Source organism: Pterocles gutturalis, unplaced genomic scaffold (genome assembly GCF_000699245.1).
Source record: "Pterocles gutturalis isolate BGI_N339 unplaced genomic scaffold, ASM69924v1 scaffold565, whole genome shotgun sequence".
Classification (NCBI taxonomy): domain Eukaryota; kingdom Metazoa; phylum Chordata; class Aves; order Pterocliformes; family Pteroclidae; genus Pterocles; species Pterocles gutturalis.
Genome location: NW_010140299.1, coordinates 12112 through 29144, shown reverse-complemented (window position 1 = coordinate 29144; position 17033 = coordinate 12112). Strand labels below are relative to the sequence as shown.

General features: G+C 38.7%; 1 protein-coding gene across 1 annotated transcript; it reads left to right on the top strand.

Annotated features, from left to right (window-relative positions):
• Nucleotides 1–3: 3 nt before the first annotated feature.
• Nucleotides 4–16441, top strand: PATZ1 (POZ (BTB) and AT hook containing zinc finger 1; the record flags this gene model as incomplete). Its single annotated transcript, XM_010083574.1, has 6 exons — nt 4–830; nt 3181–3244; nt 6512–6580; nt 8954–9125; nt 14064–14201; nt 16026–16441. Coding segments are annotated over 6 exons (1686 nt in total), but the record flags the coding sequence as incomplete, so codon positions are not given.
• Between the last annotated feature and the right edge of the window lie 592 nt (nt 16442–17033).

Below are 17033 nucleotides of genomic sequence, written 5' to 3'. Positions count from 1 at the left end.
CTGATGCGCTCTGTGATTGACATCTGCCAGGAGGTCATCAAGCAGTCCAATGTGCAGATCCTCGTGCCCCCCGCACGCCCCGACATTATGCTTTTCCGTCCGGGGGCTGCTGACCTTGGCTTCCCTCTTGACATGACCAATGGTGCCACTTTGGCACCCAATGGCAACGGCATTGCTGGTATGCCTGAAGACGAGGCCACGCGGGCTGCACTTACTGCTGCGCAGTCCTCCCTACCTGTCCTGCAGGGTGTGGACCGCCTGCCGATGGTGGCAGGACCTCTCTCCCCGCCACTGCTGGCCTCACCCTTCCAGAATGTTGCTGCTAGTGCCCCCACTTTAGGCACCAAGAGGGGGAGAGGGCGTCCCCGTAAAGCTAATCTCTTGGACTCCATGATGTTTGGTACCCCGGGGGGCCTGCGAGAGGCTGGTATCCTGCCTTGTGGCCTCTGTGGGAAAGTATTTACGGATGCTAATCGTCTTCGTCAGCATGAGGCTCAACACGGGGTGACAAGCTTACAGCTGGGCTACATAGACCTCCCACCCCCAAGACTGGGTGAAAATGGTATCCCTGGTCCGGATGACCCCGATGCACCCCGAAAAAGAAGCAGGACAAGGAAACAGGTGGCCTGTGAGATCTGTGGCAAGATTTTTCGGGACGTGTACCACCTGAATCGGCACAAGCTGTCACACTCTGGCGAGAAGCCTTACTCTTGTCCAGTGTGTGGCTTACGGTTCAAGCGGAAAGACAGGATGTCCTATCACGTTCGATCTCACGATGGCTCTGTGGGAAAGCCGTACATCTGCCAGAGCTGTGGAAAAGGCTTTTCCAGGTAAGCAAGTACTTATAAGGACCATAGACACAAACGGAGACCTAGGAGTAGTGTCTTGGGAAACAAGAACAGTTTATATTTAGGGTAGTTTGACTGTTCCACTTTAAAATGTCTCGAGAAATGAGACTTCCATCATTTCTGCTGGGACGCTATTCTACAGTTTCTTGAAGGGGTTTGAAAGTAATTAAGACATAGAATTGGGAGTCAGCCGGCCTCTGGGTAACATTCCCAGCTTTGTCCCAGACTTGGTGTATGTGTGTCCTTGGGCAAATCAGTTGTCTCTCCCTCAAATGACTCTTCTGTGAACTGGGTATTGAAATAATTACCTACTTCACAGAAGTGTCTTGAGACTACTGATTTGTAGGTAGTTTGAAGGTGCTGTTGAAGTGCAAAATATTAGTACATCTCAAGATTATTATTTTTCTCGTATCCATTTTAAATTTTCTTTTTCTTAACTTCCCTTCATTTCTCTTAGTTCGTAATGTTTTTTATCACGCAAATGTGAAGGAAGAGGTGAGATTTCAAAGGCTGCAGCATCAAGTATCTTTTAATACATGATCTTTGTGTCCTTTGGGTTTACATCCTTCTGAAGGGGATCCTGTTTCTGCCCTGCAACATACGTAAGATCTGTGCATTTAATGTTGCTGATTTTTGTTGTCGCTGTTTGTGGGAGTTAATTTAATTAAGTAGTTTGATACACGTAGTCGTGTTAATGGTATCTTATAGTCTGAGTTAATGAATTTGAAACATTTTTGGAAGTCTGATGGTCGCTTTGAGACTAGCGGTGGTGGGGGGCGGGGGTTGCGTACGCTCTGTGTTACTTTTGTAGCAGCAGTCGGTTTTCTGCAGCAGTCGTTTGCTCTAACAGGAGGGAAGGAATCGAGATACGGAAACAAATCAAAAGGCTAGTAGGCTATATAAATGTAGGAGTTGTTGCCCCTGCTAGCTCTTTTTGATAGAGGGACTTTTTGTTACTGAAATAAATTAACAAAATATAGACTTTGTTTTTTAATCAGCAATAATTAGGGGTGCATCTTCATAAAGACTGCAGATTTAGTGATGGAAAGTCATAAAACGAAAATTTCATCTGTGGATAGAAGTGAAAGTGTTTTTCTTATTATAGTGCTACCTGGGATCGTCTGCCAATTTCTCTTATTTTTATTCAGACTTAAAGATTTCTGCTGTTGCTGTATGAAGAACTTTTGTCAACAAGGGAAAGTGAAAGATACATGTTGAGTTCTCATTTTTCCCAGTAAGTTAATGTGAACAGGCAGGAATGCTGTTATAAAAGTAAACAACAAAAACGTCTCCACATCTTTGTGAAATCGAAGTATGAATGCAAAGTAGAAACTCTTTAAGTTTCAGTATTCGGTCGTAGGAGCAGCCAAAGGAAGTTGGAAGTGTGTCGTCTAATTTTAGAATCCTTTCCTTCATTCAGTAGCACAGCACGTGAGGTTGCTAGAAGGACCCCCAACCAGTCTTTCCGGTTACACCGCTCTAGCCCACTTGCTGGAGCATCAGGTTTAACAGCCTGACTGCAAAGTTCAGTCTATTTTCTGTCTGCAGCGGGTGAATTCCATCCCGAGCCCTCTCATTGGCGCAGCTGGAAGGTTGGGGGAGGAGAGAGGGGGAAAACTTGTTTCCAAGCAGTTTTGGCCTCACACAATGAAAAGCTTTCTTCCCACTAGGCGAAACTCCCTCCCACCAGGAAAATCTGCAGCTATTCAGTCCTCTCTTCTTCAAAGTAGGCTTTACGGATTGTGAAGAACAGTCTAACTTTTTTAAATAATAATTTGCTCTTCCATTGCACCTTCTAGTTGGGACCTTCAGAGCACTTTATTTGTATTAATGCAGTCTCCCTACCAAGTTGTGAGTTAGGACTGTATTTTTTAATCTTGCTGGTGGAAAGTGTGTCACAGAAACAAGTCTTTTTGCACAGAGGTGCTTAAGGTTGGCTTCTTATATCTGTGTTTGGGACATGAATGAAAAGGGTCTGATTTTCAAATATTCAGCAACTTTAAGTCAAAGTGCCCTGATTGTCAAGATCTAAGTAGGATTTTGGAAGGGAACATGCAGGCTTGAAAATTGTAGCTTGTATTTCCTTTTTTTTCCTGATTATTCCGTCATAATTTCTTCCTGAGGAAACGCTGCCTTTTTAGCAAGTTGGAGAGGGTACTTATCAAAGTAGAGTCCCAGTTGTTGGTGATCTGGTTCTTCGAAAGTTAAATATAACTACATTTGTAATAGATCCACCACTGGGCTCTTATAGTTTCCTTTTTTTTTTTTTTTTTGTTAAAATTGGAAGTTTATTTTTAGTGTTTAAGTGTGCTTATGTGTATTTTCTTTTAAGGCCAGACCACCTGAATGGACACATCAAACAGGTGCATACCTCAGAGAGACCTCACAAGTGTCAGGTAGGAGCTGGGGGGGTTTAGACTGATGTATGGGTAGCTTTTGGCATTGCATTTATGTGTGCAGACAATTATGAAGTATCAGTAACATACCATGTATGTGTGAATTGGGATGAATGTTTGTAAATAACAGTGTTCAACAGTGACAGCTGCTTTACATCCCTCCTGTCCCCTAGCCCTTTGTGTCATCTACAGCTTTGGTCCTGCTGCCTCCCTCCCCTTCTCCCAGATGTTCTTCCTCACTGCTCTGTCCCAGTCTCACCCTGGATCTCTCACCCAGCCACCCTGTCCGTGGGCTTAGAGTCAGTGTCACAGATTTTTCCCTCCACTCCCATCCCCTCCTTTTTTTATTGCAGTTGTTGCCAACAGGAGGCTCTAATGCTGACTTCATTTTTTTTTTTTTTTAGAATAATTTCAAATAAAGTTGGTAAATCATCATAACTTGCCCAGATGCTCTTTTTTTTTTTTTTTTTTTAATCACGTAGCCTTCAGAACATTGCACTGAGCAAAACTGGAAGCTTTTTTTTATCCCAGGGAGAATGTAAATAACAGCATCACAGTATCCTTTTTAATACACTGTTATAATGTTGTACATTTTTTACAGTTAATAAATTATTCATTAGGGCTTGAAAGATCAAGTCAAGAAAGACATTTTGTAATTCATTTGTAGAGAGATGTAAAAGGTGCCTGGAAGTATGCATTAAAACCAAAGTTGGGAACCAGCTTCCACTATCATCTACTGCCTTCACGTAGTTTTTCGGCAAATTTCTAAAACATTTGTTGGGTTAACAGTCTCCATGCTTGGTCTCTGAAGAAAGATTTATTAAATTAGTTATTTAAAGAAAGCTGGAGCAAAAGAATTTTAATTTTATTTGAAGACAGTGAAGGTTAGGGGATTTTTTTTCTTCTAGCATTTTAACCACATTTTCTGAACCTGGTCAGTCCTACATGACTGCTGCCTCCTGATCTGCGTTTTTCTACCCATCTCTTGACACACCTCTCCTGTGTTCCCTCCAAATTGTGAGAGTTTTGAAACATTTTACAACTTTAATAATCCAGTGAACAGTTTTTCAGACATCTTAGACATTTTAGAGACGTCTATTCTGTTGACCTCCTTATGATGGCCCAGCACCTTTGAAAATCGGGCCATAGAGCCTCCACATTGATTTAACTGCATATACTGTATAAAGCCTTAGATTCGTTGAAGCTTCTTAAGATGACTTGGGGGTTATAGATTTATATACATTGGAAAAAAAGACTTCACAGTTTTGGGATAGCAAGGGGTCTGGGTGGATGAACTCAAGATGACTGCAAATTTTTTCCATGGGCGTGTATTTGTGTGCAAATACAAAAATGAATTTTTAGGTCGCAACACAAACAGAAACTCATTAGTCTTTTGCCAGTTAATGTTAAGGTTGCTGAACGAACAGAGTTTATGAATAACATTGATAGACGTGAATTGTCCTTTCACTGCTGATACCTGATAATTTTATAGTAGTTTTCTAATTGATTTAAGAATTTTAAGCATAAACTCTTAAGTATAAATCAGAGGATACACTAAGAGCTAGAAAATAAAGAAATATGGAAGCAAAGGTTGCACAGCCAAGCTCAACTTCATCTCCTTGCACACATGTATTTTGTGATAGCAATTTCTGAGAACAGTCTTCCTCATTGTGTGTTGTTTAAAGTGCCGTAATACTGTATGCACTGTTCATTTCAGTTAGAAGGTATGGGCTGTAGGCTGCAAGCATCAGGACGACATTGAAGTTGTCATTCAGGCTTGGTTTGTTCTTGATTTTTGACTGCTCATCCTTGCAAAGTTAATTTTTAATTAATTTTAAGGTGTAGAAAATTTTTAATTTTAAAGAGTTGTTTTGTATCCTGTCAGATGTAGAAAGTTTTCTTATATATGCACAGATCTGATATACATGGTACAAACCACAGAAAGGATGCTGTCACACTGAAAATTTGTTTCAAATCTGAAAGCTGATATATAAATTGATAAAGGTCTTCTTGTGATTATCTTGTAACCAGTAACACTTCTGTTCCATGACATGTATCTAAACATAGAATCTGGCCAGTGAGAAGAAAAATAGCTTAGTATTGGCATGTTATTTCCCCATTTTCCATTCTCATTTACCATTGATTGCAAATTAGCTCCCTATGAGAGTAGTCCGAAGAGCATTGAGCATCCTTTTTGAATCTGTTGAGTTCCTGTTGAAAATTCCTGTTATTTTCATGCTTTGTTTATGTTTACTGCCAAAGAGTAGTACTCTGTCAGTAAACTGAAAAGCTTTCCACAATCCTGTTATAATGGCATTCTCAGAAGTGGTGCTCTGTTACTATTTAAACAAAATCCACTGGCCATTTACCTGATCCCTCATGTGTCTTTGCAAACCAGAGGATATCTAATGTTTTGTTGATGTGGCATTGTGGTACATTTTGGACTTCCAAAACAAAAGCGTGAAAGGGTCAACCCAACTTCAGAATAAACAAAATGAAGTTATGAGAAGCAGGACAATTGTAAGCTGAACATCACTGCGGCAGCTGTAGTTTCCAGTGCTCAGCATATAATCCTGCACTCATCCCCCGAAAATAACAGTTGTGTCTTAAGTTCCAGCACCTGTCGCACCTGATGTGAGACAAAGACCTGATTCCAGCTTTTTCAATACTGTTAAAATAGAATAGGGAAGGCCTCCACAGAGCCAAGGCCGCTGAGAAATCAGAGCCCAGAATTTGGTTTGGTGTCCAGACAAGACACTAAAGGACACTCTGGATCTTTTTCCCTGGATTGTTGCAGTAGTGATTTTTTTTTTTTCTTTATTATTTTTTTTAATCTGACAGTTGAGTTCTGGATGTAGGAGATGGGGTAAGTCAGTTTTCTGGCCATAGTGTAATAGCTCCGTTTGGTCACTTATCATGGGAAGGGGTGAAGCTGGGTTGTTGGCTTTTGAGTGTGAATGGTATGCAAGTCAGGCTGTAGTTTGAGAGGAAATGGTGATCTGAAAGTCTGTGGACATGGAAGAACAAGGGGAGAAAACAGAATTTTGCTCCTTTTCAGAGACAAGAGACAGGTTGTTCTTCTGGCATTTTAAATAAAAAAGAGAAAAATGCAGGTTAAATTAAAGTATAACTTTCGACAAAGAAAAAAAGATCTATTTATTTAAGTAAACCTAAAACTGATCCCAAGTCCAGTGCTTTTCCCGTTACTTTCAATGCAGAATGAGTTTCTTCCTGTCCTAATTTCTCTTACTTCCTGCCTATTAGCAGGAAAATGGCAGCCACCATGGAATAAGCTCAGAGACATCTACATCCATAGAAAATTTGAAACTTCAAGAGGTATTTCTTAAACAATGTTTTTTAAACTTTATATATATATTCTTTTTGATCTATTTATATACCTATGCAATGTTTGATAGGAAAGCACTGGAGAGTTTTCTTCTATGATTAATAATTAATGATAAATACTCATTTAGAACTTCACATCTTTTGTAAAATATAACTTTTTTTTCTCTATACCTTTTATAAATATTAACTATTTGAATATTAACTTTGGGGTTTTCTTTAAAACTAGTCCTGTCTCCCACTGTTGTGATTCAGCTAAACTGGTTCTTGCTTTCTCCATTGGACTTAATTTTTTTTTTTTGAAGCTTCTTTGCAGATGTATTTACTAGATAGCGTATTGAAAAGTGAACTTTGCACAACTCAGCAGCAAGAGTGAGAAATCAAACACAGAAATTGTTATATTGCCTTTCCCTAAGTTTTTGACTTGATAAGTTCAATATGGGACAGATATGATTCTACTTCTGGTATCCCTGTATTTGTGTGGTTTGTCTCTGGTCTGCTTCATCAACCGATGCACTCCAAATGCTTTTGTGTGGACGCTTACTGTGGCTCAATATTGGTGGACTTATTGATGATGGATCTCTTGCCTGTTATCCTTGGTTGTCTAGTTCTGTATCTTTGGTTGATATCCAACAGATTGATTAGTGTCACTGCTGGAATCCTGCATTAAATCAGTGTTTTCCTCTAAAAACAATTTAGTAAGCAAAAGCTGCACCTGTTTTGCTCAGCACTGTGTACTGAGATTTCAAATTTAGGTTAATCTTTTACGTTCAAGAATTTGCCTCTTAATCTTCACCACTTGTAATTCATGAATCTTTGTCTGGTGAGCTTAGTCAAACTGTGTGCTTGCTGCAGAAATACAGATAATTTTACTGCTGTCCTTTTAAGTTAATGAAGTCCTGATCCTCTGAGGTTCTAAGTCTTGTGCTTGCTGCAGAGTAGGCTCAGCTTTATGGGAGTTTACCACACTTAAGCATCTCATAGAATCGAACGAGTGGAAAGCCCGTTGAAATTGCTGGGTACATTTCAGCTGTCTTCAATGTTTTTTGGATTAAGCTCTTGATTGACTAAATTATATAAAATTATATGGACTATCTTCTTATGTATTATCCATTTCACTTATTTGAAGTTATAATTTTCTAATTTTACTAGGATTGTTACTTTAACAAGTCTGTCTCTGTTGAAACAATTGTTTAATTACACACTGAAAAGACAGAATATATCCAGTTCCCAAGTCACTTAATAGTCTCATATTATCTCTTAGGGGGTTCTGGTTATACATCTTAAAACTGCGTTATTTTATATAAAGGTGGTATAAACGAAACACTGTACGCTCTTTAATGTCACTGTTGCCTGCTTGGTCTAGCATATGTTTGCACTTGTTTTTCCTCTTGCACTTGTGAGCAATGGTTTCAGACTATATCTTTAATAACTTTACAGTGTATTGCTGGTGATTTATTTTCCTTCACATGTTAGAGATAGAGCAAGCCTTTCAGAGCCGGCAGGATGTTGTAGTAGGCTGTATACATAGTCTGCATGCCTGCCAATTGCTATGATTACAAAAATGGGAGGGAGCCTTCACTCATTTTATCATATGGATTATGTCTGGAAAGTATGCAAGTAGAATCAATATTATCGTATGACAAATCAAGCTTGTTTCACAGTAGTAAGTGGAATGTGATACCTTGATTGGGGTAAGTTACAAACAGGTTACAGTGTCACACATTTATTTTGATATTTGCTCAGTTCTGAGGCTTCATTTCCACAGTTTGTTTGCACTGCTACTGTGGATACTAGGGTGGCACTTTTACTGTCTTTCGTCATATTCTCATCCCAGCCAATTCTCTGATACTTTGTTTGTATGTCTTCATACTCCAAAGGGATTCTGTGTACTGAAGTTAGATTAATCAGATAAGAGTAAAATTTAGGAAGATGGCAGGGAAGACATTTTGAGTGGTCTAAAGTGATTGTAATGAGTCGGTGAAATAGCAGAATTTACTGTAAATGGAATGAAGTGGTTTGTGCTATTTCTTTTATTAAATATTACTTAAAATTTTAGTATCTTCATCCTCAGAGAGGAGGTAAGGCCTTACAATGTCTTGATTTATCTTGATTTAAGTTTTACTGTCTGTAGTATGTCAGAGCTGTTTTCTTGCTTTCTTAGTTCTTTCAAGTAGTAACATCACATCTCGTGAAGTATGTTGGTGATCAGAATTTCTTAGTTGTGGGAAAATGATTCGTGCATCATGTCATTTGTCCGTTTGCACAGGGTCTAAGGTATTTACTGTAAATAATACTAAATATATTCAATAATACAACTGCTTTTAGCAGAGTTGATGAGTCACATGGTTCTCATTATACCTGCAGACTTGTAATGCTTCCTTTGCCACTCGTGACCGACTGCGCTCACACCTAGCATGTCATGAAGACAAAGTTCCGTGCCAGGTGTGTGGGAAGTACTTGCGAGCAGCATATATGGCAGATCATTTGAAGAAACATAGTGAAGGACCAAGCAATTTCTGCGCTATCTGTAACCGAGGTAATGAAGAAACTATTTTTTTATTTCAGTGGGATGGGACAGCACTTGAGGGAGGCTGTAAGGCTATGTGACTCTGTCTGCAACAGGAGGAGGTTATACCATATATGCATACATATTCTTTGTTTTTCTTATTGGATACTTTACCTTGAAACTGATAGAGCTATAGGTCTGGCCTTTTTATGTGGCTGATAGTTCCTGAAGAACCTCAGTTTAAATCTGAAGCAAATTGTTTCTAAACAGTTTTAAGAATTTTATTTGCTAAATAGCCAGATCACTGTAAAATAACTATGATATGAGCCTTACCCACCATACACCTTTTTTTTTTTTTTTTTCTGTACCTGGTTAGACTTGAGTCCATGTGTTCAGTTTGGAAGAAGAATCTTTGAAATAAATACCAGGTTGAAAATTATACACTGTACATAAAAAAAATCCAGATTATGTTATCAGTCTTGCTTAACCTCCTGGTGCAGCAGTAGAGTCAAACTGCTTCTCCCTCTTAGCCCAAGAAATAAATTTCTAATACAAATTTTGTAAAGAGCACTAGAAATGTGCTTCACCTTTATTTGTACAAATACAGAGTATCTCGAGTTGGAAGGGACTCATAAAGATCATTGAGTCCAACTCCCTGCTGCTTGCAGGACTGCCTAAAATGAAGCCATATACCTAAGAGCTTTTGAAGCTTTTCCATGCATTTATGGTACTCTTCAGTTGGAGAGAGTTGTAAATTTAGGCTTTGTAGGATGTAAGACAAGCTGGAAAAATAATTTTGACTTATTGATGCCTTTTTTTTTTTTTGAATGATTAATACACAACTTCAAAATATGTTGTTGGCTCACACAGGCCATAAGTGCGGGAAGAGGTTGCGGCTGTGTTTTGGGATCTTGTTTTCTCTGAGTCAGTTTTTTATTATGTGTGCTCCTTTTTCTAATTTAAGAGAGGTGAAATCTTCTGGGAGAACAAAACTGTTCTGTATTTAGTGTGAGGACTGCACAGGGAGCTTTTGTATGATTAGGAGTAGATGAGTAATGAGAGACACTGAATTGCAAGGGATGTATTTCGACTAGTTGAACCGTTGTTAGGTCCTGAAAGTGATGTTAAGAGTAGAAAAGGCACCTGGGCTGAAAATCTTCAGATTCTGAAGCTCCAGGTAGATGGTACAAAATGAAGCTTGGCCTCCTTTTCAGCTGAAGGTCTATCTTCTGAAAAACTGCCTAATCTTATCCCAGCTCTTTTTATGGTAACAACATGGAAGATGCTATCCAAGATCCAGGTGCTATCCTGCTCTCCTCCAGTTCAACGTGGTGCCAGACACAAACTGATATGTATTGGGGGATTTGTCTTGTTTCCAAGATTTGTAGGCTTGAGTTTCACCTTAACTACCACTGGATGTCACTGTAGCTCTTTCAAAATTCAGCCAGCACGACAAAGACAGATCTGGCATTCAAACAATGAAATTACTAAATGGTTTATTCACATTTTACAGGTTTAAATGTACAGTGAAAATTTAAATAAAATATACACTTCTCTGTAGAAGGATAGGGAACTGTTGTACAGCAAACTTTAAGCAACTACTTTCTTCTTGCAGCTTGTGTATTTCATGTGTTGTCAGAATTTAATCTGCTGTGAATTTCAGTTGACATCAGCACTTCGAAAACATAATTAATCTGGTGAATTATTGTTAAATATCTACCCAGTGATAAAATTCATAGGAAAGGGAAGTTACAGACTGTATTTGTCAAACAACTTTTAAATTGTGGAGCCTGGCAAGATGAAGGATAGTGGAAAATTTCTGGATTAGAAACATCTATTTGATAGGCATTGGTGCAGTCAGAAGCTATGCACCGTCCTCCTGACTGCGATTGTGCCATGGCTGTTGTGCTTGTACAATGGGATTTTGTTTTATTCTTCCCTCAGCTAACCTGCTGGTGTATTTTTGAATTGGAACTTAGCTAGTTCTGGATATAGTAGTTGTCAAGCTCTGGATATAGTAATTGTCAAGCAAGTATTCTCAAGCTGCTTGTAGAGAGAATTTTGGATGTTGGCCCACCAGAAAAAAAAAAAAAAAAAAAAAAGTGGATGAAAAGGCGACTCTTACACAGCTGGACATATCCTAGCGTTAAAGACAGAGCTTAGAATCCCTCAATTTATCCCATCAGACTGGGAGCTTTTCTGCGGAATTTAATCAAGTGTCTTGTGTTCTTTCAAAAGTTTAATGGATTTAAGAGATGGGGGACTCAGTACCTGACTGAACGCAGTAGCCGCTGGTTTGCCATGTCGTGCATGTACCCATTTGCTGATTCTATTTATTTATTTATATTACAAAATGTCAGTATAATATCCAAAAATTACCATCTGTGATCTGATGGTTTTTACAGGTTATTTTCTTTCTTAGGGTCTTTAAGCTTAAAGTAACTATGGAAGCACTTAAATGTTGTTAAGTCAGGGAAGATGTGCAATTTGGGGGGGAGGGTCTGGGTATTTTTATTTTTTAATTTTTTTTAAGAATTAATCTAAAATGTGCTTATGAAAACTAATTCTCAGTCCTCACTTTTTAAGACAAATTCTCTTTAATCAGTTTAAAAAAGACCTGCTCCTGCTTTTCTGTTACATAATCTTCTGTTACCATCCTTATGAACTTTATTTGCTTGTGTGGGCTTTTTCAAAGGACTTAGATTAGTGATTTCGGCTAGTCTAGAACTGGTACTTTGTAATACCGGTGTAACTCAGAAGATTCATTTTCTGTTTCAGACATAGGTGTTGTTTGTTTGACACAAAACAAATTAGTTAGGAGAAGGGTAAATATTCCAATCACAAATTAGATGGATTTTTTTTTTGTTATGATAAGATGAATTCTTGTATATTTCTTGGTGAATACAGAGTTGATTACAGCAAGACACATTCTCCAGATATTCCAGCTAAATCCAAATTAGAATTTTATAAAAAGTAGCACCCTGTAATTATTTCTGTAGTCCCTCTCGTTATAGATGTTATCTAAGAGGTCATGGGATAGGTCCCATTTATATAAAGCAGGTAATTTCCTCTCTGTGCATGTTTTTAATGTTGGTTCCTCTGGTATGAAGAAATAATCTGCTCTGCAAAGCTGAGACATGTGTATGGGTAAAGCAATAAATACATTCCTTCTTTGAAAAATACTGACACTTTACCTTCTGCATTATCCTGACTCTATTTTTAAAGAGATTTTTAAAAGTGAGGGATTATCGTCTATGAATCCCCCATCTTCCTAGGACAGGCATTCATAATATGTATAGCAGAGATTACAACTGTAGATTTTCTTGTGTCAATTGTAGTACAGGAAAACACTGAATACCTATATGTAGTCCTTTTTTAATGGTTGGCAGTGAGATTTTAATGCATTGCTGCATAAAGAGGCTCATCTCGGCATCTGTGTGGTTATTAGACATGTGTGAAATAAGGGAAGTACCTTGCAGGTACTGTATAATTCTTAATGACCCCTGAATAGTCCCTGATCCTGGCTTCTGAGCAGAGTCTGGGTAGAGGGATATTCTGTTGGGTAGGCACAGGGAATTCTAGTGTAAAGCCACGTTCGTTTTTAAATTCAGCACCTGAAACTAACAAAAAATCCACCCCAGAGGGGTGTGCTAGTACTGGTTTTGCATCCTTTCTAATATATTATCATATATCATAAAATATAAATGCAGTTATATCACTATAAAAATACTTTTACAGTAGCATATCTATTAATATTTCAAGTGAAGTATTGGTGTGAAAGTTCTCTTGCAAGGGTTTGTGCTGTAAATGCTGTATTAGTTTAAAAAAAATAAAATCTAAGTTTTGGGTTTTTCCAGGAAAGGAACCTGGAACTCTGTGATGGTGAAACTTGTGTTCTCGGTTGTTAAAGGAAAATGTTTCTAACATGAAAGTGTCATAAGATTCTGGTCAAAATATAATAGAAAATTAGGATGGTTGTTGATAGGCTTACCTGTCTAGGAAGTATTTAAAACTCTGTCTTCCTTGTATCTTATATGTGGTCCAAATGTACTAGTACTAATTGCAAATCTTACTAAAATGGAATTTTAAAATATTCCAAAATATATGTGAGATAATTTATTGCATTAAAGGAAAAGACCATATTTGTGAGACTTCAAAAACAATTTTAAAAAGCACATGTACAAATGTAAAAAACCTGTTTTGTTCAGAAATCAGTTGTTTGAAATATGTTTATGTCAGTCGTTTGGGCTTACACATCAGAGCTGATAGAAATATTGAAATTTAATTTTAATTTTGTTTTTATTAACTACAGACAAAATATGAGGTTTAGTATGTTTTTTAAAACTCAGGATGAGCTGAATGGAGGAAATAATTTTCAAAAATTACTATAGAACGACATTGTATACCTCAAAAACTCAATAGTTTCAGCTTTCTGCCTTCTAGGAGTCACTATACATGCTAGAACCCTAAGGGGAAAGCACACAATACCAAAGGGGTGTTACTGAATGGCATTCCTTCAAATCTTAGCAGCATAAAATAAACTAATTTGAACTATCTTTCAAAATATTATCAGATGATGAAGGCATTTTTCATTAAAATAAATAAAACAGCACAAAAATGGTGAAGAGACAGGGACGCCTTTTTGTAGCATGTCTCTTCTGCCTTTTTTTCCAGAAAATTTAATGTCATCTGCTAGGTTTGCTTGCCTAGGATTTGTTTCTGAAGAGGCTGTTCTTTCATCATGACTTCCAAAAAGGAAATGAAGTCTAATGAAAGGTATGCATTGCATTCATTGCCTGCTTATGTCCAGGAATACTACTTGAGCGTGTTGTAGGTAGCCAGAAATCGAGCTAGTACAATGGCAGTTTTGAAATAGACAGTAGGAGCAAGACAAAGATTAAAAGAAAAGGGAAGGCAGATGTGTGTCTTTGCTGATGGCAGGATCTCATCTCCTTTTATCTCGTTTAGGTTTCTCCTCTGCCTCCTACTTAAAGGTCCATGTTAAAACCCACCACGGTGTTCCCCTTCCCCAGGTCTCCAGGCACCAGGAGTCCATCCCGAATGGGGGAGCAGCGTTCCACTGCGTCAGGACCTATGGCATCAAAGGCAAGAGACTCGCTGCTCTGCACCTTGCTGCTCTGTGCAGAATTTTATGTTGTGGGATGCTGGGCTGGGCATGAGAAAGGGGAGGGTGGAAGGACAGGGAAAATACTGGAAAGAAGCTTAGGCAGGTGCATCACATAGTATGTAATATCTGTGCTTGGATAGTTGATTTAACAAGTCTGGGAGAAGGAGATGGGTATGTGAGTTTTTGGCAACTTCTTTGATTTTAGAAATTGAAAAGGCCAGTTAGTTCCTCTAGAGCATCTTCCTAGGAGCAGTCAGTATTTGAATTTTGCCTGAGGGGTGCAAATCCATGACAGTTCCGTAGTCCCACTATACTTGAATATCATGTCAGTCAAACCATGGTTTTGGTTTCCAGTGAAGGAAGGGAGAGCTACAGAATGCAGTTCATAAAGATTCTTGAGAGGTGAAAGCAATATTCATCCTCAGGTTGGTGAGGAGCCATGCAAGTATCTGTAGTTAAACTTACACTTGTAAAGCTGTTGCTGGGGAGGAGAGGTAGAAGGTGGTAACAGTACTGTTATTTTTTATGTTTTGTAATCTTCATTTAACTTCCCGGGAAAAGAAAAAAATAAAAAATACATTACTGCAAGAATAGCTAAAGAGTATTTAACTTCTGAATATGTAAAGCTGTGTGTTAATCTATGTAGAATAGCTTGTTTTTTGCTTCTTGGTTTGAGCTGTTGGTATTCCTAGTGAAGCTGAAACATCAGAAAATTCTTCAAAACCATGGTTGTCCCAAAAAGTTATGTTTTCTCTTGCCCAGGAGAACACAGCAGGCTGGGTTAAACAAAGTCTGTGCCAGTGAAAAGCTACAGTTGTGTAATTTCTTTCTGTTAGAAAAAATAAGTCCTGATAGAGTTACTACAGAAGCCCTCTGGTTCTGGGCAGTGTGCTGACTTAACAAGAGATTTACTCCAGCTCAGTGGTGTATTGATTTCATGCATATCCTGTTTGGTTTGTAATGCCGAGTCCACAGTAAATCTGTTTTTTGGGTTGTGCCAAGTAGTTCTTTGGTCTTTTAGAGTAGATACAGAGACTTGTTTAGGGAGTACGTCTGGGCTTCCCACGCTCATTCATATGCGCTGAGCAAAAAGTGTAGACAAACTTTCTTGGCATACTGCCGGAGGAGAATGGGGAACACTCCAAACATACCAATGGCTGTGCCAGGATATGTGTCCAGATGACTTAAAATACTGTCCCTAACCTCCCTCCTGTTTCACACTACAGTATTTAAAGATGGAACAGTTTTAAATTATGAAGTTAATTTCTAACAGTGTTGCACTTGTAAAAAAGAGTTCCTCAAAATTAAGTGGAATTGTACTAGATTGCAGTAGCTCACTGCTGTTTTACCGAGCGTTTACAGGTTTCTTCATGTCTTGCTGCAGCCTGTTATACTTTATTAGGTTTCTACGCTCTCCCCCAAAGTATCAACAATATTTCAGAAGTGTGGGACTGACTTGTACAATTAAAACTCTGGGAGTTATAAATGTTGTGAGACATCTTTGGGATTCAAAAAAGTATTATATAAACCAGACACCAATTATGGATGCATTCAGTATAATGACAAATCCATGATAAAAACCTGGATATTGCTCTCGTAGCAGCCCGGTGGTTTGTGGAGAGGACCTATGGTCAACAGCTTTAGAATATGAGGGATTGTGATGTTAAGTGTGTATCACTCTGTCATGACAGGCATTAATGAAATCAGGTGGCAACCAATATAATCTATTTGGATGCATGTTAAATAATTGTTTTGGGAGATAAGATTCTGAAAACTTCTCTCTTTTCTTTTTTCCATAGAAGGCCAGAAATGTTCACATTCGGACCCGATTGAGAGTTCTGATTCATACGGAGACCTATCTGACACCAGTGACCTCAAGACTCCTGAGAAACAGAGCACCAATGGGTCCTTCTCGTGTGACATGGCAGTCAGCAAAAACAAAATGGAGACAGAAGGAGAGAAGAAGTACCCTTGCCCTGAATGTGGCAGCTTTTTCAGATCGAAGTCTTATCTGAACAAACACATACAGAAAGTTCACGTCAGGGCCCTGGGTGGCCCACTGGGGGACCTCGGTCCTGCTTTAGGATCCCCCTTTTCACCCCAACAGAACATGTCTCTCCTGGAGTCATTTGGGTTTCAGATCGTCCAGTCAGCATTTGCATCATCCCTAGTGGATCCAGAGGTCGACCAGCAACCAATGGGGCCAGAGGGGAAATGAGATTAGTTTGATCTTAACAAAGCAAAGCAGCAGTCTGGCTATAATGATAAGATGCTGTGAATGAAAGAGGAAATAATGAAATGTGGTTCTATAGCTGAGAATTTTTTATTCATTTTAGCTTCCCTCTTTGTCCTGTGCCCTACCCTACCTTTAAATCTTCACTGAGGAGAGGGAGAAAATGCTTCTTAGCTGATAAATTACAGAAGATGGTGACCTTGAATAGGAGACATGACCTGAAACACCAAATGGAGCTTTAGAGGCTGCTGCTGGTGTTTCATCATGATCTTCTAGAATAAACAAAAGTTGTCAGCACTGATCTGAGAATTAGACAGTCAGTGACCAAGGCACCTGGGGAGCTGCAGCTACAGGGAGCTATGCTTTTATTCTCTCTCTATTCCCCACCTTCCCTAACCTACCCCAGAAAAACAGTAAGTTTTAAAAACAGACCCATTATTGACACATTATTGAATATAACCTTAAGTAAAATGCCCCATGGTACCTAGCAGATTACAATGCAGTTGTCCTTTTAAAACCAGAAAAATTTAAAGAAGGTGAGAGAATTTGAACCCCTTCTGCCATTTGTGAGGCTGTG